A 25,828-nucleotide genomic window follows, 5' to 3' on the forward strand; every position below is an offset into this window, starting at 1 on the left:
GGCCTCTGCCCTCCTCGGCAGAAGCCCAGCGCACGCTGGATGGCTTCAGGCCTGTCATGATAACCCCCGCACCCTCTCCCTCGGGTCCTCCCAGGCCAAAACTGTGGAGGAGAAACGGAGCTGGACTCACCACATCAAGAGGCTCATCCTGGAGAACCACCATACCACCATCCCCCAGAAGGTGAGTTCCCAGGGCTCCTGATGGGGTACAGGGAGAGGGTCCCTCAGAACCAGCTCCGGGGTCCACTGGGGCCTCGCCTTCTGGACGTTGGCCCCACTGGACAGTGGGGATCGGTTCCGCAGATGCCACGGTCCTCGGTGCAGCAAGAGTAAGTCTTTGGGCCGAGGGAGAAAACGGCACGTACCAAGGTAGCAACGAGGTGGGTTTCCTTTCCCTTCCAGGCCAAAGAAGCCATCTTGGAAATGGATTCCTATTGTAAGTGTACCCTTTCTGCCTGCCTTGTCCCTAATGGTGCACATCTCTAGGTCAGACCTGAGGAAGCTTTGCCTGATACTTACATTCCAGAGAGCAGGGAGGGTGGGGAGGCTCCTTCTGTCAGGACTGGGGGTCTACTGCAAGACTAGGGCTCAGTGCTGCTGGTGGCTGGGACTCTGCCTCGTGCTCCTGGATGGAAGAGGACGGAAGATGGAAGAGGGGGGGAGCTCTGGAGTCTTGTGGCCCCTGGAGCTTGGCTGGGCAGCAGAGTTGTGGTCAGGAACGGGCAGAGTCCACGCCAAGGCTGATGGTATCCCAAAGGCCTGGTTGTCTCTCTTGGGTGCAGATCCCAATCGGTACCGCCACAGCCCAGAGCGCCTGAAGAAGGCCTCCCAGGATGAGGCGTCCACCCATGTGCACCAGGGGCGCCGGCAGTCTGGTAAGGCAGGGGCTGTGCGGGCAGAGGCTACTTTCCAGGACGCTTGAGCATGCGGGGAACCTTCTGCAGCAGCATCTGGGGCTGGCTCTCACCCTCCGGAAATCCTGGGAAGGGCAGGAAGGAGGGTAAAGGGGTGTGTCTGTAGCATCCTGCCTCCCACCAGGCCCCTCTGGGCCCTTCCTGCCCACCCAGGGCTGGACAGCCCTCCTTTTCCAAGGCCCCCCTTCTTAGCTCCTCTGCGATCAAAACCTTAGAATACTGGGAGTCAGCCAGAGTAACGCTCAGACGTCATGGATGGTCCCCAGCCCAGTTCTGGAACAGAGCAGAGGCAGGACGTGGGGAAAATGAGTTAGATTTCAAGTGGCACCAAATCCAGACAGGAAATATTTACTTTGGGTCTCAGGGAAAAGTTCTGCTTTCCTGGGTTTTCTTTCATGACGGCTTGCTGCTGTGTACTTGGAGGTATTGGAGTGAATCGTCTGTTGAAAAGAGAAAACCTTCATTTTTATTCTCGGCTCTTGTAGTGGTGAATGTGTGTGTTTTCTGCCTCGGTTTTTACCCTCGCCTTCAGTCGAGGCCCAGGGATGGATTTGGCTTCGGCCAGGCACTTGTCAAACTTACGCATGAGGTGGGAGTTGGGGTGAGAACCATCTCAGAGACCCCTAGAGAGAAAGATTCAGGAGTGATGGGAGATATGTCCTGACTGGGATCCCCACAGTGAGTTGGGTTTGATTAGCATGACTCACGGGTCCTCTGAGCAGCTGTGTGGATTGATGTACGGGCTTTGGTCTTCTGGAGGGTGGAGCTGAGCGGTCTTTGGAATGCTTTTGTGTTTTTGTTTTGTTTGGTATTGCTGCTGATGGATCTCGAACCCTAGGGAAACTTGCCATGGTTGCAAAAGTTCTACGGTGCTGTGTGTTAAAAGCCCCAAATTGGCTTGCAGGATCTTAGTTCCCCGACCAGGGATCAAACCCAGGCCCTTGGCAGTGAAAGCACGGAGTCCTAACCCCTGGACTGCCAGGGAATTCCCCCCTTTCCTTTCTTCTCCTATAATTCTTCTGTCCAACATTCCCCCTTAACTTGCCATAGCTTTGAACTGGAAGCTTCTGACACGTGGAGGTAGTCAGTAAGTGACTGTGGTGATGGTGGTAATAGTAACACTACCTGTCATAACGTCAGCTTCCAAACTGCAGCAAGCAAGGCACTCAGGAAATGATCCGTTTCAGAGCTCAAGTTTCCACAAGGCTGAGACTTTAGCCTGTAAACGCTAAGAGTTGGGTTTTGTTTGTTTTCATGTTTTAGTTTTAATTGTTATGAAACAGACATCTTTCTAAAACATGCTTCATACGCTTGAGCCTTATAAAATAGAGGAGGCCCACACAGTCGAACTTTTCCCTTTCTGAGGTCGGTGTAGCAGCATCTTTGTGGCGTGTGAACAGCTCCATTCTCTGGGGCCTTGGGGGGAGGCGGGGCTGTGGGTTGCCATAGAGACAGCTGGCATCGAGGTGTTGTGTCCATCTTTACACTGAAGAGTTCTCCTTATCAGTCTTGGCATGCTTTTCTTTAGTAGCCCTTCCTTCTTCCCTCTTCTGTTAGAAATTAATCTATTTAATGTGCGGGAAGCGTGTGTAAAAGCAGGCCAGTGAGTGGATGAGAGGTAGGATACAGGCCAGTGGAAGTGCTTTAGGGCCTGCTCTCAGCCATCTACTCTGACTGCCTCTGGACCTTTTCTGCTTCCTACTTCCAGAGAGCTGGGATGGACAGATAAGTACACTATGTGGATAAGTAAGGTGGTGCTGTCATCATTTGTCACTTATTCAATATTCTTTTATTTATTTATTTATTTATTGGCTGCGTTGGGTCTTTGTTGCTGCACGCGGGCTTTCTCTAGTTGTGGCGAGCGGGGGCTGCTCTTCGTTGTGGTGCGCGGGCTTTCCATGGCTTCTCGTTGCAGAGCACGGGCTCTAGGCACGTGGGCTCAGTAGCTGTGGTGCACGGGCTTAGTTGCTCCTTGGCATGTGAGGTCTTCCCGGACGAGGGCTCGAACCCGTGTCCCCTACATTGGCAGGCGGATTCTTAACCACTGTGCCACCAGGGAAGTCCGCTTATTAAATATTCTTGATTACAAGTTTTAAAATGAAAGAGAAGAGCATTTTGTATTTCTCACTCTAAAAACAATTGGATATCTACTTACCTCGGTGCAGATAGAGTGTAGGTATGTGTGTGCCCATGCACATTTAGAAAAAAGTTCTTCAGTCTGCTCTCCTGTCCAGGAACAGCTGAGAGACCTCAGTAGACTTTCCTTGTGGCTCCAAGTTTATAGTGGGCCTCCCACTGAATGCCAGTTCGACAAGGGCAATATGAGCTAAGGGCAAGGTTCTGTAGACAGGTTCCTTGAGACATGCCTCCCTATCTCAGGTCTGTCCCCAAAAAAGGTGGGTTGCGAGGTGCTGACACCATCAGCCTAATGGATGTGTTTTGTATTCTGTCCTCAGAGCCTGGTCAGCTCCTGTACAACCGGGCAACACTCCCCAGCAGGCAGCGAGGCTTCACGGTGCCAGGCCTTAAGGGCCATAGAAAGTCGGGTGCGACCTCTGCTTTCCAGCTGGGGTGCTGTGAAGGGGCTTGGCGTTGGGTGTAGCTAAGGCGCTGATGTGCTCCGTGCAGGGAAGGAAGGTGGGGCTTGCGGTGGAGCCAGGGCCCTCAAGAGAGGCTCGTCATCCTGAAGGGGGCAGCAGGGGGCTGTGGCCCTGGAGCTGAGGGCCCCGGGCTGTGTGCTAACGCAAGGATGGGGGGCGGGGCTGCTTCTTGGCTGTGGGTCACAGCAGAGTCCCCAGGCAGGTGGGGGCAGCGGCCCGGGCCCTGTCTCCCTGTGGGCTGGTCGCGAGGGCAGCCTCCTTCAGGCCCTCGGGCTGTGGGGGCCCCGCTGGAGTGGACTTTGAGCTGATGATGGGGGTGTGGCGCTGCGAGCGAGCGTGGGACCAGGGCCAGGCCGGGCTGCTTCAGGCCTGCTCTGACTGCCCGTTCGCTTTCCTCATCAGAGCCATCCAGACATCTGCTCAGGCAACACAGCGAGAAAGGTGAGTGAGTGAGGGGTGGACAGGCACCACCTCCTTTAAGGTGCGCTCTAGGGCGGGGGTGGGAGGGTGAAGCTGGCGACCAGCAGGGTGTGGGCGTCGCGGACAGTTCAGAGGGGATTCTGCCTCGTTCTGCCCTGGAAGTGGGCCTCACCCCTTGCTGTCCGGGTTCCCCCTGCACACCTTGCACCCTGTCTCTCTGCCCTTGGGTGACAGCAGGAGCGAGTGACCGTGCCATTCTGCACCCCCGGCTCCCGGTCTGTCAGTCATTCCTTTGAAAGCCCGGGAGACCTGGTGAAGGTTCTGGGAGCAGAGCCCCTGACGCGCTCTCGCCCGGGGCCTCTGGGCCTCAGGCCTCTGTGAGGGGGCTCTTTCTCCGGGTTACTGATCTCCGCTCCCCCTCCCCCTCGCCGTTGTGCCGGGACCCGGTGGTGGCGGAGCAGCCAGAGCAGCAGGAATGAAGGTAAGGCCAGGGGCACACGGGACAGCCTTGGGGGACAGCCCAGGTCAGCCCCCATCATCTTCCTTCACTCAACAAACACCTGTCGAGCACCTACTGTGCGCCAGGCTCTGTCATGAGGGTCACGGAGATGAATAAGCCGTGGCCCTTGCCCAGGGGACCCTTCTGTACCCTTTTCCTGGAGTGGCACCCTGGTGGTGGCCGGCCCGGCCGGGATCCTCTCATTTTGCCCTCTCCCTGGGGCAGGCAGGCCTCTCTGGATCCTGAGTTCCTGAGCAGACCCCAGTCCCAGCTTCCCACCTCGAGAACCCTCTGCTTCACATGGGAGCCTAGTGGAGACCAGGGGTGGGGGGTCTAGATGTGGCTTTCTCTGTGAAGCCTCCCCAGCCCCAGCTGCTGCAGGAGGAGGGGGGCTGCCCTGAGGCCTGTCACGAGGGGGCCTTGTGCTCTGAACAGCATGCGGGCAGTGTTGGCATGCTCCTGGACTTTGAACAGCCCCCCTGTGCTCGGGGCCTGCAGTCGGAGGCTGAAGGGGCTGCCCGGGAGGAGGAGGAGGAAGAACAGGCCTTTCAGGTCTCCCTGGAGGACCTGGCAGGGCATGAAGGCCGCGAGCAGGGGGCTGGGCCAGAGCCCCCAGGCGAGGAGGAGGAGGAGGAGGAGGAGAGCCTGGCAGTGGCGGAGCAGGTAGCCGACTTTGCCAGCTCCCTGCTGGCCGCCCTCCACTGCTGGCACTATCGGGCCAACGCTTTACTTTTCTCCCGGGGCGCTATGGTGAGGTGTCTCTTCGATCTCCCCCTCCTCCTTGCATGCCCCCTGGCACGCGCATGCCCGTCCAAGAGTCCCCTCCCCTGCCCTTCTCATCCCTCCGTCCTTGTTCCTTCCTTCCTGCCATCAGCACTTCTTAACACCTTGCTCACTGTCACGCCCTGGTGAGCCCCTGGCATTCGTTGTTCCAGCACTGGGTGCTAACCAGCATGCTACTCAATGGGCATGACTAATGGGGCGCGGTGGGGGGAGGGGGAGAGGCCAGCCCACGGGGAGCCGCATGCCTGGCAGGGATTTCTTTTTTTTTTTTTTGGCGGTACGAAGGCCTCTCACTGCTGTGGCCTCTCCCGTTGCGGAGCGCAGGCTCAGCGGCCATGGCTCACGGGCCCAGCCGCTCTGTGGCATGTGGGATCCTCCCGGACCGGGGCACGAACCCGTGTCCCCTGCATCGGCAGGCAGACTCCCAACCACTGCGCCACCAGGGAAGCCCCTGGCAGGGATTTCTGAGTCCCCAGACCTGGCAGTTCAGGCTGACTCTGGAATGGCTCAGGTCCAACACTGGATCTCAACGCAGCCCAGCCCCTTTGGGGCTCAGGAGATGCTGCCAGGGTTGGGATGCAGAAGGGACCAGCTCCCCGTTGTCCTGGGAGCTGACGACTACCCTCTGCTTGCTGCAGGGGAAGGGGCGCAGGGAGCCCGAAGACCCCAAGAGCTGCCGAAGGCCCAGCAGCCGATCTCCAACCACCGCTGAGAAGTGCCTGAGCTTTGAGTCTGTGTCTTCCCTGCCGGAGGTGAGGGGCCAGCAGGCGGAAGCGGGGTAGTGCAGAGGCGCCTGAGCCCAGATCTCCAGCTCTGCAGATGGGGCTTTCAGGCATGGGCTGTCCCGTTGGGCCCACGGGGACAGGGAATGCCACTCCCTAGGACTCTCGGGCCCTCAGGAAGCCTGTCTGGCCTGTGGGCATGCGGCTTGGTGACCGACAGCCTCTTACTCTGAATTAGAAAAGGTGCCTCTTCCTTTGGGCAGATGCAGTCTCTGGCCAAGGGGCACAGTTATTGGAAGTGACCAGATTATAGGTCCCCTTGGCCAGAGCTCCTTGCATAGAGCATAAAGCCCTGCCCTGCTAGTGTGCCAGACACTTAAATCATGCCTGTCCCACCTGGCAAAGGAGTAAGGTGTCAATATCTACTGGGCACTTCCTGCGTGCCTGATGTTTTGTTTCTTCCTTCTGTTTCCTGAGCCAGCTCTACCAGGGAGAACAAGACTCAGGTTAGGTTGACGTGCCTGGCATTGCGCAGCTACTAAGGGACAGAGCTCAGATTAGCCTTGGGTCTGTGACCCAGAAGCCTGCACTCTTTTTCCCGCCACCCCACGCTATCTGGGGGTTATGTGGAATGGAGTCCTTTGCTCTCGCAGAGTTCCAAGGAAAAGTTCATGAGGCTTAGACCCCGGGGTGGGCCTCACAGCCAGGACATTGAGAAGCCTGGGTGACATTGGAAAAGAGTTCAGAATGGTGCTGTCCGGTGACAATAGAATGTGAGCCTCGTGTAATTTTATTTATTTATAAAATTTTTATTTATTTAAAAAATTTATTTATTTATTTTGGCTGCGTTGGGTCTTCGTTGCTGTGCGTGGGCTTTCTCTAGTTGTGGCAAGCAGGGGCTACTCTTCGTTGCGGTGCATGGGCCTCTCATAGCGGTGGCTTCTCTTGTTGCAGAGCACGGGCTCTAGGTGCACGGGCTTCAGGAGTTGTGGCTCCCGGGCTCTAGGTGCGCGGGCTTCAGTAGTTGTGGCTCCTGGGCTCTAGAGCGCAGGCTCAGTAGTTGTGGCCCACGGGCTTAGTTGCTCTGCAGCATGTGGGATCTTCCTGGACCAGGGCTGGAACCCATGTTCCCTGCATTGGCAGGCAGATTCCTAACCACTGCGCCACCAGGGAAGTCCCCTCATGTGTACTTCTAAATATTCTAATAGTCACATTAAAGAATTATTTAACCCAGTTTTTCCAAACTACTATCATGTCAACATGTAGTGTGTTAAAAAGCTGTTAATGAGGTATGCTGCACTCTTTTGGTATGAGGTTTTTGCAGCGTGGACTGGCTACATTTCAGATGCTCAGGAGTCACGTGTGGCTGGCAGCCATTGTGTTGGACATTACAGGCCTGGCTCCTGGTTCCCACTGTGCAGGTTCTAGACTAGAACGATTGGAATCGGGTCTGATTCCTCAGGCTATAGAGTGTTATCCTGTGTTCTCCCTAAAGATTCCTCTGGAAAGCTGCCTGTACTGGCTGGTTTTATGATTCAAATGACCTTCAAGGTGGTCAAGAGAGAGCTGCCAACTTTGCTTCCTTCCTTGCCATCCGCTGCGCACATGCAGAGTCCTGCACAGGGGCGGAGGCTGGCTGGCAGGAGCCACATCCCCGTCTTTACCCTCTGACAGGATTCCAGCACGTGGTCCTACTGCCCTCTGGATCCTGATCCACACGGGAGACCCTGGCCCCTCAGGGAAGTTGTTTAGGCCCGGGTTTCAACCCAGAACAACCCCCATGTGGGGAACTACTGGGGCTTGAGGGAGCTGCCTCCCCTCAGGCAGGGGAGTCCTGGTGCCGTGGCTCTGACCCCATGCTGCATGTTCCCACCTTGTCCGTGTACTTTCCAGGCAGGCTGCCACTGAGAGGTGCCACCACTTTACCCCATCTGTGTTCCTAGAATTTTTCTTGGGTTTGAGAATGTGGGCCCAGCACCCCAGCTGCAGGGTGACTAAGGGACATCCTCTCCCTAAGGACCTGCTGCCCACTCCTGAGTCATGCTCATTCTGATTGCCTGCAGTCCTAAACCGCAGCCCCTCTCACTAGGCTTTGAGCAGGCTGTGCTGTCCCCACATCCCCCCGGGTCACATGAGGGAGGTTTTTGGCTCATATGAGCTCTTTATGCTCTCCCAGGTTGAGCCAGACCCTGAGTCTGGGACAGAGCAGGAGGTGTCTGCTGCCATGGAAGGTCCCAGGACCGAGGAGATGCCCTCAGACACAGAGGCTCCAGAAGTCCTAGAAATGCAGCTTGACACCCACCAGCTGCTGCTGGGACTGGACCCCCCGGGTGACATGGTGGACTTCATGGTGGCCGAGAGCACCGAGGACCCTAAGGTCCTGAGCAGTGAGGACGAGGAGGAGGAGGTGGGGGCCGCCCACGAGCCCGAGAGCCTCCTGCCTCCCTCTGTGCTGGACCAGGCCAGCGTCATTGCCGAGCGGTTCGTCAGCAGCTTCTCTCGGCGGAGCAGCCTGGCGCTGGAGGACGGCAAGTCCAGCGGCTTCGGGACCCCGAGGCTGACCAGCCGGAGCAGCAGTGTGGTCAGCCTAGAGGACAGTGAGAAGGGCCTGGCCCGACGTGGGAGCACCACAGACCCCCTGGGCTCTCAGCTCCCTCCAGAAGCGGACATCAGTGTGGGGGTGGCCGCAGAGAGCGACCCTTCTGTCAACGGGACAGAGACCCAGAGCCCAGGCTGCCCAGCGGAGCCAGACAGGCCTTCCTGCACGAAGGAATCGAAGCTTTCTTCCCGAGACCGGCTGTTGTTAGACAAAATCAAGAGCTACTATGAAAGTGCAGAGCACCACGATGCAGGCTTCAGTGTCCGGCGCCGGGAGAGCCTCTCCTTCATCCCCAAAGGATTGGTGAGAAACTCAGTCTCCAGAATCAACAGCCTTCCCAGGCCAGACTCGGAGCCAGTGGCTGCGCTGGGGCATAAGAGACAGGTGGGTTCGCGGGCAGCCTCGTGGGCCCTCTTCGACTACCCAGGACCAGGCCAGGCTCGTGCTGGGGACCCAGCTCCCATCACAGATGCTGAGTTCCGCCCGTCTTCGGAAATTGTGAAGATCTGGGAGGAAGTGGAATCTCCTGAGGGCAGCCCTGGGAAGGGACCAGGCCAAGGCCAGGCCAATAGCTTTGACCTGCACGAGCCCCTCTTCATCCTGGAGGACCGTGAGCTGGGGGCCATCACTGAGGAGTCGGCTGCTGCCTCGCCGGAGCGTGCCTCCCCCACTGGGCCCCCCAGCCCGGCCCACCTGGCCCGGGAGCTGAAGGAGCTGGTGAAGGAGCTGAGCAGCGGCACCCAGGGGGAGCTGGTGACCCCGCTACACCCCCGCATCCTGCAGCTCTCCCACGTGATGGACAGCCACGTGAGCGAGCGAGTCAAGAGCAAGGTCTACCAGCTGGCTCGCCAGTACAGCCTCCGGATCAAGAGCAAGTCGGTGACGGCCAGGCCACCGCAGCCGTGGGAAAAGGTGGCTGCTACCACCCCCCACCTGCAGCCGGAGGCTGGAGCACCATCTGCTGGCAGAGGTATGAAGGGGGTGGGGCGGAGGGCCCTGCCTGCAAGCCTGGGATGGAAGCACCTTTTAGGAGCCAGCTGGATTCTGGGAAAGTGACCCCCTAAAGGACCTCTACCAAAAAGAGGGCTGGGGCGAGTCCTGGAGCGGGTCTAACACTCAAGGCCAAGCTCCTTCTGTGGAGCAGAGGGCCTGTGGCCACGGGCCTCTGTTTTCCAGGAGGGCAGAAGCTCTCGTCTCTTCCTTTGACCCCTGACCCCACCCCACCCCCTTTTCTTCATTCTTCCCATTTCCCTTCGGTAAGGGCGCCGTGGATGGTCAGTGAGGTTTCTCTCCCATCACACGCGAACCCCCAGCAACCAGCCTCGCCTGGAAGGGGAGTTGAGGTCAGTCCAGAGCCCTCATGTCCTCTTGCTCCCTCCTGCACAGGGGTTCAGGCGTCTCGCTGTCTCCTCACAGGTAAGAGGAAACCAGTGCTGTCTCTCTTCAACCACGAGCAGCCCACGGCCCAGGAACACAGCCCGCCCAAGTCCGGCTCTGCCAGGGAGGTATCGCCGCGGCGTTTCTCCTTCAGCCCCTCGGCCACCAGCCCGAGGACCACCTCGCCTGGGGCCTGGCACATCCCCCGAAGCCCCCTCAGCCCCTTGGACACCGAGACTTTCAACTGGCCCGACGTCCGAGAGCTCTGCTCCAAATACGCCTCCCAGGACGAGGCGCTCCAGGCCAAGGGCAGCCGGCCGCGCAAGCTGCCCGTCAACCGGAGCCACTCGCTGCCGGAGAACATGATGCAGCCGCAGCCGCCCCTGTCGGGGAAGGTGGGCCGCTGCTGCAGCCTGAACGCCAGGAGGGCTCCGGCAGGCCCAGGGGTCGTCCAGCCTCAGCCTCTGGCGGGGTCATCCCCAAGCGCGCTGGGTGGAGGGGAGGCCCTGTATGTCACCGCAGACCTCACACTGGAGGACAGCCGGCGGATGGTCATCATGGAGAAGGGGCCCCTGTCCGACCCCAACGCGGGACTGGAGGCAGCCAGCGGGCGGGGACCGAGCTCACCAGCAGCCCAGGCGGGGCAGGGCCCGGAGTTCCAGGAGTGTGCAGAGTATCGGCCTAAAGAAGAGGGTCCCAGGGACCTGGCAGACCCAAGCCAGCAGGGCAGAGTGAGGAGCCTGCGGGAGAAATTCCAGGCCTTGAACTCCACAGGTTGACACTGAGTCCTGGGGGAGGGAGCAGCTGTGCCAAGGGACGGGGAGGAACGGTGGCATCCTCGATCACAGCCTGGGCTCACCGTGCTCACCCGGGGCCCTCAGAAAGGCTGCCCCTGGGAGAGCGCCCTGGGGCACCGGGCAAGGGCCTTCACCTGCCGTGGGCGCGCCAGTGACTTGCGAGCCCCTTTGCCCTCCGAGGCCAGTGTGGCCGCTTCCCTTGTATATAGTTCTTCTCTAGTAAGAGGCCAGATAGTTAAGCTCATTTCTTCCCAGGGAGAGCGAGCCCTGCTCAGGCCTCCAGTGTTGCCTGGCCGCTGCCAGACTGAGGGCCCACCCAGGGGACACACAGGAGTGTGGCCTGGGGAGGCTTTGTTCTTTAACTGTGCCTTTTCTTAGGATCCGGGCAGGAACGAGGCCCATAATTTATTGCTTTCTACCCTGTGGTATGTTGGTGTGCTCGCGTGTGTGTGTGTGTGAGTGTGCTGTTGTTGATTTCCCTCCTGGGAAGAATGTCGTGGACTCTGTTCAGGTACTTCTGTGGGTTGTCCTGCTGGCCCCGTGGTTGTCACTAATGTACACACATTTTGTTATTTGCCAATGGTGTAATAACCACTGCTGACCAACCAACCTGTTGAGTGGTCTCCTTACTGGTGTCTGGCCGGGCTGGGGAGAGGCGATCGTGCCCAGGCCTGTCTCAGGGGAAGCGGGACGTGGGCGTGTTGCTTTCACAGGTGCTCACCAAGCACAAGGCCCCAGGTGCTGGCGGGAGAGGCTGGGGCAGCAGGATGTGTGGGAGGGGACTTGTTCTGCTGCTTCTGTTCCCACGGGCTTCTGTCTACCCACAGCCTGGCGTCCTGTCTGGGGTAAGGTTAGGGGGCACTGTGCCAGCCTTTAGCTCTTTTCCCCAGGTGCTAAAGTTGGACTGAAAGGGGTGGGGTGGGGGTGGAACATTTTTCTAACAGGCAGGTATTTCCACATCTGGTGCCTTTTATTCTTCTGTCCCTTGCTAGTTCCCAGGAGACATCCTAGGGGGCAAGGATTCTCAACTTGGAGCCTAGAAATATCTGAAGTGGCTGGCAGTATTGGGTGAGGGGTACAGATGCATTTTTTCTGGGATGGAGCCTCATTCTTCATCTTACTCTCAAAAGTGTCTTTGATTCAAAAGGCGTAGGTATGCCCCCTACTTCTGACTGGGTTTTCTGCCTTTTTTTTCCTTGGTGGACCAGCCTTGTTTCGCCCTGTTTCTTCTGGCTGGGGCCTGGGAGGAGTGGGGCTGCAGGGCCAGGTGGTAGAGCTGTCCTGCAGGTCTTCTGACCTGGGAGGACGGACTCAGCCTGAAGATGGGTCTGCTGAGTCTAATGAGGCCAAGGGAGTATCAGAGGCAAGTGGAGGCCTTTCCTGAGCAGAAGCAGAGCAGGGCTGGCCCATGTTCTGCCAGCTGGTCAGAATGGTCTGTGGGCACTTGCACAGTCGCTGAGAGAGCTGGCTTCTACTAGACAAGTCTCTGATGGTGATGCGTAGCCACACACTAGAGTGAGAATCAGGAGATCCAGCCCTGCGTTTAACTAGCCGGGTCACCTAAACTCATGCTTTTTCCTTCTCTGTAAATTAAACAAGATGGATGAGTTGTTGCTTCTCAAATCCTCTGACTCACACTCTTCAGGAGGTGAGGCCTGGGGAGTAGTAGTCAGCACCTTCCCCAGGTGATCCTTACACAGCCCTCTAGGTTATACCTGGGAACCCTGGACCAGCTCAGTGGTTCTTACTGGCTGCCCACTGGAATCATCAGGGGAGGGAACTTTTTGAAAAATGCTGATGTCTAGGTTTCACCCACCCAGACCAATTGAAACTGCGCCTCCGGAGATGAACCCCAGGTGTGTGGATTCTGATTTTCAGATCTCTGTCCTGAGCTCCATGGGGAAAGGCCTGCAGCAGGCCCTCAAGATGGTTGAATGCATGAATAAGCGAGCTTTTCTCAGGGTCTCAAGTGAAGCACAGAACGTAGGTGCCAGCAGAGTTGTTCCCATAAGACTCCAAGGACGGGCCAGGGTCTGGCTGTGCCTCTTGTCTCCACGGCGGTGCTGTGTTCACATATTCTGCCTTGCTCAATCCACCAGCCCCCTTTGGTCCAGTTCAAAGGGAAATAGGTGAGTCAAATAAGAAACGGAAATATGGAGCATTATTGATTTATTAGAAAAACTAGTAAATGGGTTTTCTCTGGTTGGTGGAAGCACATTTGAGCAGGTGGAGGACAAGGCCCAGCCGGCCTCAGGGCCAGCCCCAGATTGCGTGGTCTGTGCCCAGCAGGGTGGCAGTCCTCTGCAGCCGCCTCCTCCCTTGCATCCTCCCTGAGCTTACTTGTCCAAGGGACCGAGCCATGGGGTCCTCTGGATCTCTGCCCCCTCCTATTGAAGGGAGGAGGGCGATCCAGGGCCAGCCTTGGGGACTCTCTTTGCTCTCCGATAGGCAGGAAGAAGGAGTGGGGTGGCGGGGAAGTCGAGCCCCCCCCCCCCCCCCGCCCCTGCCCCAGACCTCCTGTTATGGGTGCTAGTGGAGGGGAGGAAGCTCGAGGACCCTCCTTACCTCCCTCAGCCACAGTCAGTTGAGGCCAGGGGACAAAGGGGAAGGAGAGAGGGAAGGAGGACCACCTGACTATGCCCAGAAGGAGCTTCCTCTAAACTGCCCTGGGGAGGAATCCTGGTTTGCTGGTGTAGACTGGAGCTGTTTGGGGATACTGTTAAAGAAAAGTACTACAGGGCTCCCCTAGTGGCGCAGTGGTTGACAGTCCGCCTGCTGATGCAGGGGACACGGGTTCGTGCCACGGTCCGGGAAGATCCCACCCACATGCCGCTGAGCGGCTGGGCCCGTGAGCTATGGCCCCTGAGCCTACGCGTCCGGAGCCTGTGCTCCGCAGCGGGAGAGGCCACAACGGTGAGAGGCCTGCGTACCGCAAAAAAAAAAAAAAAAAAAAAGAACTACAAAATAGAAAATGTAAGGAGGGAAAAAAGAAACCTTGCCAGGGCACCAGGAGCTTAGCCCCCATGTGGCACGGAGTCCCAGAGCTGGGCCCCTGCAGTCTCAGTCTGGTGAGTTGCATGTCTCGGGGCCTGTGTGATGTGGGGGAGGGATGCGTGGGGAGCTGGCAGTAGATGGTGGGTCACGTGCAGCCGGCTGCTGCCCTTGCCCAGTCTGGGGGCCCAGGGGTGGTGAAATCCTAGCTTTTCCTGGAGGCCCTTTCATTCTTGGGACTGTGCAGTTGCTTGCTGAAATTCTTCACTTCAGGTGCTGCTTTGGCACACGTGGAGGGGAGAGGGTGGCCCCTAGTCTCTTGGCGCTCTGAAGACTGGCCCATGGGAACAGTTGAGGGAGACTCTTGCCGCTATCTGCCCTGGAGCAGGACATGCCCTCAGATGCACCAGAGGCCTTCTTTATTGCCAGGTGAGTGTCATCACCTCATTGCCTCCTGCCTTGGTTTCCCTAGGTATCGAAGGAGGCTGGTGGGTGGTATAGATTAGGTCCCCTGTGGATGCACAGAGAGCCATAGGGTTAGGTGCATAGAGGCCAAATGAAGACCCTGGCTCCAGAGGTGGGACCACCTGTCAGGCTCCAGCAGAGAACGTCCCTCCTGTGGTTCTCGTCTGCTGAAATCGCCTTCCCTTGACATGGTGGTATTGATCTCGAGCACTAAGGGCTCCTGGGAAGGCCTAGTGACTCTGGATGCCTATGCCTGTGATTTCTGCCTGAGCTTCACCCGCTTCCGGGGGATCATCTCAGTGTGTCTAAGGCTCCTTCCCATGGGGAAGGTGATGGAAACAGTAACTGCTGGCCCCAGGGACCTTTCTGGTCTACCCAGGGGAAATGCCTGCTGCCTGCAACTTAACCCCTCTTTTGGACCTAACCCCAGTTAAGATGCTGGGCTGGAGCTGTATTGCTTTCAGAGAGTGGCGGAGAAAAATCCCTGTGGAACTAGTGGTCTCTTCCATCTGGAAGTCTGACCTCAGCAGCACAGGGAAAGCTATCCCTGGGGATAGAGGTTGCAGGGCCCCTTTTGGCTGTGCTTGGGATTGTGGGGTAGATACCCATGTGGCCCCCTGACTCAAGGCCAGGACCTTCCAGAGGAGCTAAGCAAGGGTGCCCGCCACACCTTAATGGCTTTGGCCCCAGCATTTGTCCAGCCGTCTGGGGTTGTTACGTGGGTCGTAATAAATACCCGGGTGTGGCCGCATTTGCCGCCCCAGGGTGACGGGTCATGAAATTTGCTGTCGGTCCAGCCAGCACCGTCAGGCGGTACCAGCTGCAGACAGAACACATGGGGTATTGGGCTTTGGGATACTCTACTCCAGGCATTGCCGTGTCCATCTTGTACCTGGGGACCTGTGCTGTCTCCCTGCAGGGCCCTGGGTCCGAGTGGGATGTTGCTGGTTTGGCAGCTGCTGGGAGTGCAGGAGGACCCCAGGGTGGAGAGGCAGCGCCTTAGGCAGTGTGGAGACCTATCTACCTCCTTCTGGGCTGAGCCCTAAACTGCAACTGTAGTTTTAAAAGAGGGCTGGCTTGAGAGCTTCCTGGTCCTCCCTGCCACCATCGGGGGTGGCAGCAAGGGCTGCTGGAGGCCGCGGGAGCCCCTTTGCACTTAGGACCCATCGCAGGGTGCCCCCCACTTTCGGTGGGAGGAGGAGCGAGGAGGGGATGCGGTGGCCCCTGAGGTGAGAGTCCCCGCTCGGAGGAAGCCCAGCGGGGAGGAGGCCGTCGTGTCCCGTCAGTCCCCAGTAGCCCCTGGCCCAGAGCTACCTGAAGCCTCCTTCCTCACGCCCCTACGGGGCAGGTCAGGCATTTCCGGTGTCCTCTTCCCTTTCCCCTTCCCTTTCCCTGGCTGCGACTTAGCAGGAGGTGACCCCAAGCAAGACTTGCTTTGGGAGTGGGCAGCGTCTGAGGAACCCCATCAGCCTTCTTCTCCAGCTTATGTTTGGGCGGGGGACGGGCTGGCACCCCTCAGCCCGGGAGGGGGGCGGGGAGAGGAGGGCGTGGGCCTCGAAAACCATCTCCTGACCGCAGCCCCGGAGGCCCCGAGGGCCGGCGGAGCTGGGAGCTCCGTCCCTGGAGCCCGCGCTCGCCGTGTGCGGGGCGCCGGGGCTGCGGGCAGAGGGCGCGGAGGCAGGCGTGGGCCGGGCCGGGCCGGGCGGTGGCGCGAAGGCAGCTATTGCAGTGCAGTGGGGCCCGGGGCCTGGGGCCCGGCCGGCGACTCAGGGCAGGCAGGCGGCAGGCAGCGGCGGCCAGGCCGTGGGCAGCAGGAAGACCCGTCTGAGGAGGGAAGCGCTCGTCCCCGCTCGTCGCTGGGCCCGACGCACTGGCTTCACCCGCGGGGTGCCCGAGAGGCTACTTCTTTTTGGGGAAGAAGCTGAATCTCTTCTCCTTGTCTTTCTTTCCGAGGCTGGCGTCGGGGCCGGTGATGGAGGGTAGGGGCAGGCTCTGTGCCTTGACACGGATGCTCTGGGACTCGTTGATGGCGGTGCTCACGCCCTGCAGCCAGGACAACATCTCCTCCTACAGGGCAGGAGGGTCAGGGCCCCGCAAAGGACGGGGTGCCTCTAGGACAACCCCTCCTGAGTGAGCCTTGAGGTTAAGTGGCATGCGTCCCTTCCACCTGCCCCTTTGTTGGTGGGGGTCTGGGCGAGGCAACCCTGCACTTACCTCATCCTTGCCGTGGAAAAGCCACTCGCTGCCATTGCTCAGCCTAGGGGGACAGAGGGTTTCCTGCGTGGCCACCTCTGTATCTGATCCCCCAGCCCCCTGAGCTTTCCCATGACAGCAAAAATCAGGACCACCAGCCCCTCTGACTTGAAAAATCCCTGAAGGGCAGCTCAGGTCTGAAGCTGGTCCCAAAGAGTGGGCCCCTGTCCAGCCACTTATGCCAAACCAGGGAAGGGGTAGTGGACAGGCGGGGCCTCACCTCAGCTTGAAGACGTGCTTCTTCTTCTTGTAGCTGGCAGCAATCTCACAGATGGCATGTCTCAGGGCCAGGGGCTCCTCCCCATGGTAGGGCACCCCCAGGGCCAGGTTCTTGGCATCCTTGTAGAAAGTCAGCTCGCTATTCCTGAGCACACAGTACAGGTTGTTCCAGGACCTGTGAGGGTACAGAGAGGCAGGTCACCTACAGTCCTGATACAGCATCTCTATAATCAGTTCCCATAGCTTTACCATTTTTCTGAATTATACCAGTTTTACCCTGATCAATAGTAATACATTTTACTGTTTAAAAAATTGCAAATAAAAATTATCTGCAGGTAATTCCACTACCAGAAGTTAACGATTGTTAACATTTGATGTATTTCCTTCTAGTCTTTTCTCTGTCCACATATATAGCTAAAATTGGACAATACTGTATATTCAATTTTATGTCCTGCTTTTAAGTTTAACACTATATCATGAGTATTTCCCCATCCTCAAATACTTGAATTCTCAAATATTTCTTGAAAATAATTTTGAATAGTTATATGGTATCCTATCACATATATAAATAATCTCTTTATTGATGGACCTTTTAATACTGGAAATTTTATCCACGATTTAAATAGCAGTATGATAAACATCCTTGCCTGTAACTCTGATCTTACCTTGAGATATATTTCTAGAAGTAGAATGATTGAGTCTAAGACCAATAGTATAAACAACTTTTCAAAGCATTTCCATAGCCACCAGCATATTTGAGTCTCACTACAGAACTGTAACGTGAACAGAGCAGGGTTTTGTTTTGCTGGTAGTGATATTTTGTTTTGTTGATGATAATATGCCTGGTATCCTGTACTAGCACTTTTTAAAGAAATGTATTGGTGTAAATCAAGGCTCATCTCAGCTGAAATGTTTGGTGAGAACAGCAGGCTTATGGGCTCATGTGTGGGCTCACCTGAGCTCCTTCCCTGACAAATGGGGAACATGTTGCCGTTTCACAGTAATGAGTACTGAGAAACATTAAGCTTTTCTTCCTCCTCTTCCTCCTTTCCTCCTCCCTCCCTTTTGAAGGCAGAAAAGTGGAGAACTAGCAGGGCACGTAGGGAGGAAGGACTGGAAGGTCAAAGAGAGAACCTGACCTGTACAAAGCTGGCTGCAGAGCCATTCCACAAAGCCCAGATTTCTGACACCAGCTCAGGGATCTTTCCTCTGGCCCTCACCACCTTCTCGGAGCTTGTAGCCCAAGTAAGGCAGTTGCAAAGGAGGAGCTGGTCTTGGAGTAAATGGACAAATGATTTAACCTCTCTGAGACTGTTTCTCCATCTGGAGAATGGAAACCACAATATCATAGGAGGTTTGAGAAGCTATTATCAGTCCTAACATAATGCCTGGCACACAGTAGGTACTTTATAAATGCTAGTTTCCCTTTCCCTGCAGGCTTTCCATATAAGCAATAAACCTCTTCAGGTTGGCTGGGCCCCCCAATTGATTTTTGGAATTTGAATTAACTTTGGCACGTCCCCCAGGCTAGGCTCTCTCTGTATGCTGCCAGTGGGCCCTGGGACTGTGGCTGGCTTTAACCTCTTGATGCTGCCTTGTTTCTCTGGGACCCTGGACTGCTACCTGAAGGCAGGAGCCTCCAGAGACTTTGGGTCTAGGCATCCCTGGGTAGACCACACCCAAGGACATGACTGCCTCAGGGTCAGGAAACGACACAGCCTCTGAATGATTTCCTCAGAGTCATATGGTTGCTAGGAGGAACCATAGCAACTCTTTCTCCTCTCCTATTTTATAGCTGGGGAAACTGGGGCCCAGATTGGGTAAAAAGTGGGACTTGGTCAAGGATGTGTTGTTAGTGCTAAGGCCTACCTGTTACCCCGCCCCGGGATAATAACAGCTAGCGTTCACCGAGTTCCTGCTCTGCGCCAGGCATGGCACCTGCACTGAGGAGGCAGGCTGCCCCCGTCACCCCCATTTTACGAGTGAGAGGCTGAGTAACTAGTACCAGGTCTTAGGATTTGAACTCAGGACCACAACGGAAGAGAGGCTTTTCCCATCATGCCAAGCAGCTGTCCCAGAGAATGCCCAGGAGCTCTCAGACTAGAGGCAGAGGGCACCCTCGCCCACAAGCATACCCGTGTTGCTCTGTTGAAGTCCCTGGGAGCTGCCCACCCCTCCTACCCCATGGCCCTCCCTCACACACCTGTTGGACGCCTTCTTGTTGGGCCCCTCCAGGTCATGCTTGCGGCCCAAGTAGCCCTCCATCTGCACACTGTGCCCGTGGTCCACCTGGGCCGGCAGCGTTGTAGGCTCTTCACCCTCGCTCAGAGGCGTGTCCAGGACCTTAAAGAGGGGCTCTGTGGTGGGCCTCTCATCTGTGCTGGATTTCTCCTCCTGCCCTTCCTTGTGCGGCCCTGGTGGCAGTGGCGGCTGCAGGTCCTGGGGCCACTGCCTCTCTTCTTCCCCCTGCTCAGGGGCATATGGGAGGAGCACACCTTGCTGGGGGTTCAGAGCCAGGGGTGGCTACTCTCGGCAGAACTGGGAGGTCAGCAGGCCCCACCTGAGTCTGGTTCCTCTCTCCTGTGCCCTTCCTGGCCCACCCTGGCCCTCCCTCAACCTGCTGTGGGTTTCCACCTGGCCTGCTTCCCTAGCCTGTGCCCCTGTCTCTGGCTCCATTCTCACTCTCCCCCTCTCCAATATAACATAGGAACAGACGGTTCTTAGAGTGAGCTGAAGGGGCTCATCCATGGGGTTTCCGATGCTGCCCGGCTCTAGGGCCCACCCCTGCTTCAGACAGATACTCCAGCTCCTACTGAGTCATCCGTGGGGCTCTGGCAAGACTTCAAATGAAGAAAGGGTTCTGCTGCTAAGACAGGACAGAAGAACATTTGTGGTAGGATGTTGTATGGGAGCCCTTCTGTTACTTTCCACTTGTGTCTAAAACCCCAAAGCTAAGGGCACCAGGCCCTAAGCCTCCCCCACCACCTTCTAAAGGGAGACCCAGACCTTCCTGGGTCATGGTGCAGGACCGTGACCTGCTCCCCAGGTCCTGCCTCCGTCATTTGGTGGGGACTTGTTGGAGTAGGGCAGTGGTTCCTAACCCTGGCTGCCTTTTACAATCACCTCGGGAGCGTTAACAAAGGATGCCGGGACCCATCCTCAGGATGCTGAGTTAACTAGCCTGGAGTGGGGTCAGCACACTGGAATTTCTTAATCAGCTTTTCATGCACTTAAAGAATGTGCTGCAGGGGTAAGGAGTCACTGCTCCAGGGAAAGTCCACGGCTTTTACCTCCCTGCTCCTCCCCGTAGAGGACAGGATCCTCCCAGCCCCTGCCCAAGCCAAGGGAGGGGCCTCCAGTGGAGCCACGTGCTGGTATGTCAGGTGCCCATGAGAAGGGGAAGCAGATCTCTTATTCCCCAGCTGGGTACACCCTTATGCAGAGGCCTTCGTGCCACTGCACCAGGAGAGAGGGCAGGACAGATTGCGGCAGCAAGGGGCAGCCAGCCTCCAAGTGCAGCACAAGAATGCCGGCTGGGGCAAGAATGGGTGGGTCTCCTATGTGCCCAGCACCAAGGAAGGCCACCCTAGCTTGAGACATCTGGCCAGAACCCTGTCTCAAAGGCCTGACTGCTGGAGACCTTACAGCAGCACGTGGGAAGGGTCTTGTAGGCCCCCAAGCAGGTGGTATCTGGACACCTGAAGGACCAAGGGCACTGACAGCCCAAGAGGACCAGAGCCAACCCAGGCAGTAAAGAGACACTCCCCCTTTTCTACTCCCTGTCCCAACTGAAGATGGAGACCCAGGAGAGTGTTGGGGAGGAGCCAGGAAACAGCAGACCCTGTGCTCCCCATCGTGGGTCCTTCAGACCTTGGGTCGAAGCCAAAATAGAGAATGAGAGATATGGGCACCATACTGGACATCAGATTGAAGCTTCAAACTGAAACAGACTGGTTAGACTTTTTAACAGCTAAAAGTGACCAAGGTCTGCCTGAGCTGGCACTAAGGAATGGGAAGCGGAGGCTCAACGGAGATGTCTGAAGGCAGTGGTTGGAAGAAAGGTAAAGCTGGTCATGGCTGTATCCCATCAAATTAGGGCTGTTCAATAAACAGGTTGGGGCTCCCTAAGATTTCATTTAAAGAAAGGATAATATGGCTGGAAAAGTTTGAAAACACCACCCTAGTCTAACACCTTCAATCTATGAGAAAACCTGTGCTCAGAGAGGTTAAGTGACTTACCCAAGGTCACACAGCTAATAGATACCAGAGGCAATTAAGAGCATGCACTCCAGAATTGGACAGGCCTGAGTTTTTACCACATCTGTAGGGCTCTCATCTTTTCCTGTCTTAGAGTCTCTTGAGAGTTGTGGCTGGGCCATGCCCATCTTTATGCATCTGGCAGTATTTATATCTTTGAGTGTCAGCAATGAGCCAGAATTGACCACAAGGATCTGAAGGCTCTAAAGCCCTGCTTGGATCCTCCTCCAGCAGGGAGGAAGGGCAGGAGTGGCAGGGTTGGATTTGGGAGCCTGCGTTTGGGGTCCTTCTATGGACCCAGTCAGGCCAACCCTCTGACTTGGGCATAACTGTTGGGGAGGTAGTGAAGCCTTTCATCCTCTATCTCTCCAGCTGGCTGTGCTGTTCCTCCCGGTGATGGGCCAGGCCCTCCCCACACCTGCTCTGGGGGCCTCAGGGAAGATGTGTGGCAGATACTGGGAGGAAAACCCAGCAGACCCTCACAACCATGCTCACCCCTCTCACCCAGCCTCTTCCCTCCTGGGACTGGTTTTACTAGAGCCCTGTGTGTCCATATTTTCTTCCTATACTTTTCATTTCCATGCTCCTTCCTTTCGGGAACTCTCCTCTGAAAATAGAGATGATTTTTCCAGGACTGCCTCCCAATTTAATCTCACCTTTCTTCTGTTTCTTCCTAATGGATGCCTGACCCATGTTCCCTGGCAGGGCCAGTCAGAGGCCACGGCCAGTGTGACCAAAAGTTAAATGGCCAGGTCATGGGTGGGCTTTGGGAAATGGGGGTTTTCCAATGTATGCAAAGATTTCTTCTGTTCTCTTGACTGTTCATGTGGAGACAATTTAAAACACACCCTCTCCCCTCTCCCCTGAAGGCCAAGGCCTGAGGAGAAGGAGTCGAGAATGAGGGTGGGAGGTGGAGGGGTCTGGTGGCAGCTGCTCCTCCCAGGCCCAGGGCTGGCAGGGCTTCTCTCCCTCCTGGGTTAGGGGAGGGGACACACAGGAGAAAGATGGGGGCGTGGTTTGGGCAAAAGGGCCCTCCTTTTATAGGCCCCAGGGGTGAATATGCTTTGCACCATCTTGTAAGAGAGCTGGGGGTTGAGGGGCAGTTCTCCTGCTGCCCCTGGAACCATATCATGCTCTGATAGAGATTGTGCCTTGCCCGACAGGCAGAGAGATCTGTGGACAGCAGAGCACCAGAAGGGGATGCTGGCTACTCGTTGGCTGTAGGGACAGGTAGGTTCTGCCAAAAGGCCCTGGATAGCTAAGATGATCCTCCGTGATATAAGGCAGAAGGCCAGCTGCTTTAGCCCTCGGGTCATCAGGAAGGTGCAGAGATTACACCTACTCTGCTGAGAGGTAACCCAGCCTAGAGCAATCACTCAGAGGAGCTGGGGGACACTGAAAAAAAGAGGATCCAGCTACTTGGAAGAAACTCTGGGCGTCAGGTTGGGGCTGCTGGAGTGTTTAGACCATAAGTGGGTGTAACAGAAGGAGGGAGAATGGCCCAGGGATGGGGCCTGGAATAAGCATGGAGCGTCTGTTCTCTGATTTGAAGGTCTGGGTGACAGGTGGGTGGGTGTGCTGGCTGCTGGGATCACGATGTCAGAGGAGGGTAGGGGACAGGCAGCACTGGATGCTGGTGGGAACATCAGGGGAGGAAAGGGCACAGATAGAGCCTTTTAGGATCCCACAGGATTGTAGTCAAACAGGGAGAGGCCTGAGCCCCTGATGGGCTGGGGATGGCCACATCAGAGTATTTGCAGAGTCTTGTAAGCTTGACTTTTTAGGGTCCTGCCTTGTTAGGAAACTGACTTGGGTGGGGGGGAAGCAGGCAGATGTCTCTTCCCCAGAGGAGGTTCAAGAAGATGAAGGGAAGAGGGGCAGCATGGGTACATTTCTTACCTGGACTAAAGGTGTTGAAGGTGTACTTCCAGGCCAAGCCAGCAGGTGGCGCAGGGGGACAGCACACAGACAACTAACTCCAGCTCCAGGGAGAAAAATAACCAGGGGTGCGACCACAGGGTCTTTGGGAGATTCTAGAAGATGCTCAGTGAACCCAGACACATCAACAAACAAGGAAACACAAGGGAGCTTCTCTCTAAAGGAAATGCTGGTAAGTGAGAACGAGGGCAAGAGGATGCACCCCAGAGATTTTGACTTTAGCCGTGCAATGGTCTTACCTGCCTACCTCACAATAAGGACTGAGCCTAGAGTGTGTATGTAGGGTGCTTCCAGGGAAGGGCACTCCAGGAAGATTGGTTTGGGAGGGTGTTGGCAATGGTTGTTAGAATTCATATGGAGGATGTTTCTCTTAAGAGATGAAGGACTGCAGTGAGAAAAAAATGAAGGGAAAAATGAACACAATCACCTACTAGGTGTTCTACCCATATTCTCTTTTTGTATCCTCACACCCTTTCTGCGAGGCAAGTATCACTGCCCCTATTTTACAGATGAGGGAAACTGAGGGTCAGGGAAAATGAGTAACTAGCCCACAGTCACACAGCTAGTGAGTGGAAGTCTGAGGATGCAAATCTCTCTGGTCCCAAACCCTGTGCTCTTCCTACTAAATCCTGCTGCAAGAGAAGATGGTGGGACTATTGCTCCAGAGAAAAGAGCCTATCCGATGGGGCTCATGGTCTAAAGGGGAATGAGTCTGGCTTATGTAAGACACGTGGCTGATTGGTTGAGGCAGTGTGGTCGTGTCATGGTCACCTTGGAAAGGACCAGAAGAGGGGCTTGAGGCCAGACAAGATCTATTGTTGAATACCTTAGGCAACCAAATAGCCCTGTAAGACGGTGGGGTGGGGGAAGCTGGCCACTTCTGCAGCCGAGAACTTTTTCCCTCCCCCAGTGTCCGAGGTCTGGGCTCTCATCCTCTGGGTGAGAAGGCTGTCAGCAGACAGGTTGGGAAGGTTGTTCAGAAGACAGTTGTTTGCAAGAGGAGAAAAAGAGATGGTTGGTTGAGTTGAGAGCAGCCAAAGAGATGAAGAGATGGGAACTTAGGGTGAACAGAGACAGATGCCTAAAGGGAGAACAGAGACGTCGTTGCTGAACAGAGGAAAGAGCATGCATGGGAGGAGCTGAGGCTGGAGCAGCGAGGGGTCCACCGGGTTGGTGGCAGGGATGGTGAGGGGCTCTCGTGAGGAGTGGGATGGGCAGCGGAGGGGCTCAGCACTGTGTCCCAGGGGCCAGCTGTCTGTCTGAGATGACCACTGGGGACCAGGGAAGACAACAGGAGGGGACACAGAGCAGAAGGCCACCACATAAAGTGACGGGGGAAGGAGAGGGGAGTGTTCAGGGTCCCCTTGGACAGGGAGGGGAGACCTGGTCCACGGCCATCCCCGGGGGAGAAAACGACTCTTCCTCAGGAGCTGTCTTTGCCATTCCCACCACCAGTGTGGGCTCCCTGCCCTGGAGGCGCTGGCGGCTGCTTGATGCCTTGGTGACTCTGAGCCAGCCACTCAGACAGTCTCAAAAGAGAAGACACTGACTCCCCCATCCAGATCTGACACCCAGCAGTCGGCAGCTTCAAGCCTCATTTCTGAGATGCCTACAATGTTAACTGAGTCCCATCCTGGGTTCATCAGTATCGGGGATGCTCTAAAACACAGATTGGAAGATGAACATAGGAGTTGCCTTTGAGCAGCGGGGCCAGGAAGATCACGTCCGGCCACAGTACAGAGAGCTGGGCGCACCGAGCAGCGGACAGATGTCCACAAAGAGCCTAGAGAGCCAGCTTCTCCACGGAGCCTGGAGTGCCAGGGCGCGGTGCCAGACTGTAGGCAGACACAGCCCTGCCACGCTGATTCAGGCATCCTGGGGAGACAGACACGCCCAGGTTCACGGGAAAACTGACGTTCTTTCCGGGCTGGGTCTGCTCATTATGGACAAACACACCATTTGCCTTCACTGTAAAACGCCTGAATCAGCAGCTCAGTTCAGCCTCACAGGGGGAGTGGAGGGAGGATGGGGAAAGCTCGCTCAGGCAAGAAGAAACACAGCTGCTGCCTCCACACCCACATCCCTTCCCTCCAAGAACGTCAGAGCCAGGCCTCTGGCCTCTGATTAGAGCCCTAGGCTGCCTGCTGAGGAGGCTGCTGCTGTGGGGAGTTGCCAAGGGAGTGACAGCAGCTGGAGCCAGCCAGCCACTGGCTAAAAGGTGACCTGCTGCAGCCCAGTGCCTGCTCAGCCCTGGGGCACCATCCCTCACGTTCTCAAGTGCTGCTTATTTCCCTGAAGCCACGTCAACCTCTAAGACGCTGGAAGGAGATGCCCAGTCCTCTTGGGGAAGCCAGCTGCAGGCGGTCTTGGAAGGTCATGGGAAGAGTGACGTCTGTGAGCTGCACTTGGGTAAGAGTTTTCCCTGACAACCTGATGAAGGCCTGATAATGACAGGTACCCAGGCAGCTGCTCTCCGGAGCGGCCTAACCCCAGAATCCCTGCACCACAGAGGAATGTAGCCTTGAGGCTTGGAGGCAGACGGGGCATGACTGCCCCAAACAGGGAACCCCGAAGGCAGACTCTTTCTTGTCATAGCCCCTCGCAGCACCAATCCCTCTCAGGGGTATCCCTCTCGTCATCACAGCAGCCCCATTGGGAGAGTTCCTAGAGCAGGGCCTCCTTCCCACCCGCGGCCGGGAAACAGGCACAGTGCACAGAAGAGGTTCCGCAGCCGTTGGCTGGGGGCCCCTAAGCCTGGGTTGACTCGGATCCTCTGCAATACCACTGCTTCTCCAGGAAATCAACCTCAGCATCTTAGCAATCAGCATCTCATCGCAAATGGTACACTGAGGATTCTGGGGCACTCAGAGCCTAGAAGATGAGGACTCTTAGCAGGACCCTCAAGCCCTCCCCAGAGCCGCACCCAGGATGGAGGGGGGGACACATAAGGTGGAGGGTGGGGGGGGGTGAGAGGAAGGGGGACGGCTCAGCCCG

At 56.6% G+C, this 25,828-nt stretch overlaps 2 protein-coding genes and 1 long non-coding RNA gene across 15 annotated transcripts in view; 2 read left to right on the forward strand and 1 right to left on the reverse strand.

The window, feature by feature from the left end:
* Nucleotides 1-13,191, forward strand: part of PLEKHG3 (pleckstrin homology and RhoGEF domain containing G3) — a 44,792-nt gene extending 31,601 nt beyond the window's left edge. For 2 of the 13 annotated variants that reach the window (XM_029237710.1, XM_029237709.1), the window contains exons 10-19: nt 95-181; nt 403-436; nt 783-875; nt 3,371-3,460; nt 3,917-3,955; nt 4,396-4,415; nt 4,869-5,183; nt 5,855-5,968; nt 8,115-9,507; nt 9,924-13,191. In XM_029237710.1, the coding sequence (XP_029093543.1) occupies nt 95-181; nt 403-436; nt 783-875; nt 3,371-3,460; nt 3,917-3,955; nt 4,396-4,415; nt 4,869-5,183; nt 5,855-5,968; nt 8,115-9,507; nt 9,924-10,693 (2,955 nt within the window). In that variant the 3' untranslated portion in view covers nt 10,694-13,191. The remainder of the gene's footprint in view (nt 1-94; nt 182-402; nt 437-782; nt 876-3,370; nt 3,461-3,916; nt 3,956-4,395; nt 4,416-4,868; nt 5,184-5,854; nt 5,969-8,114; nt 9,508-9,923) is intronic. The other 11 variants (XM_029237708.1, XM_029237712.1, XM_029237713.1 and 8 more) reach the window with 10 other exon arrangements.
* An 870-nt stretch (nt 13,192-14,061) lies between these two features.
* On the forward strand, nt 14,062-25,753 carry LOC114904368. The gene is made up of 3 exons (XR_003795939.1): nt 14,062-14,131; nt 22,060-22,126; nt 22,828-25,753. It is a non-coding gene; the product is annotated as an uncharacterized LOC114904368 (long non-coding RNA).
* SPTB (spectrin beta, erythrocytic) overlaps nt 14,126-25,828 on the reverse strand; it is a 123,441-nt gene continuing 111,738 nt past the window's right edge. The window contains exons 32-35 of the mRNA XM_029238212.1: nt 18,843-19,105; nt 16,641-16,814; nt 16,382-16,424; nt 14,126-16,234 (exon numbers count right to left, since the gene is read on the reverse strand). Coding sequence (XP_029094045.1) covers nt 16,067-16,234; nt 16,382-16,424; nt 16,641-16,814; nt 18,843-19,105 — 648 coding nt within the window. The 3' untranslated portion in view covers nt 14,126-16,066. The remainder of the gene's footprint in view (nt 16,235-16,381; nt 16,425-16,640; nt 16,815-18,842; nt 19,106-25,828) is intronic.

Source organism: Monodon monoceros, unplaced genomic scaffold (genome assembly GCF_005190385.1).
Source record: "Monodon monoceros isolate NGI ecotype Baffin Bay Population unplaced genomic scaffold, NGI_Narwhal_1 Super_Scaffold_21, whole genome shotgun sequence".
NCBI lineage: Eukaryota > Metazoa > Chordata > Mammalia > Artiodactyla > Monodontidae > Monodon > Monodon monoceros.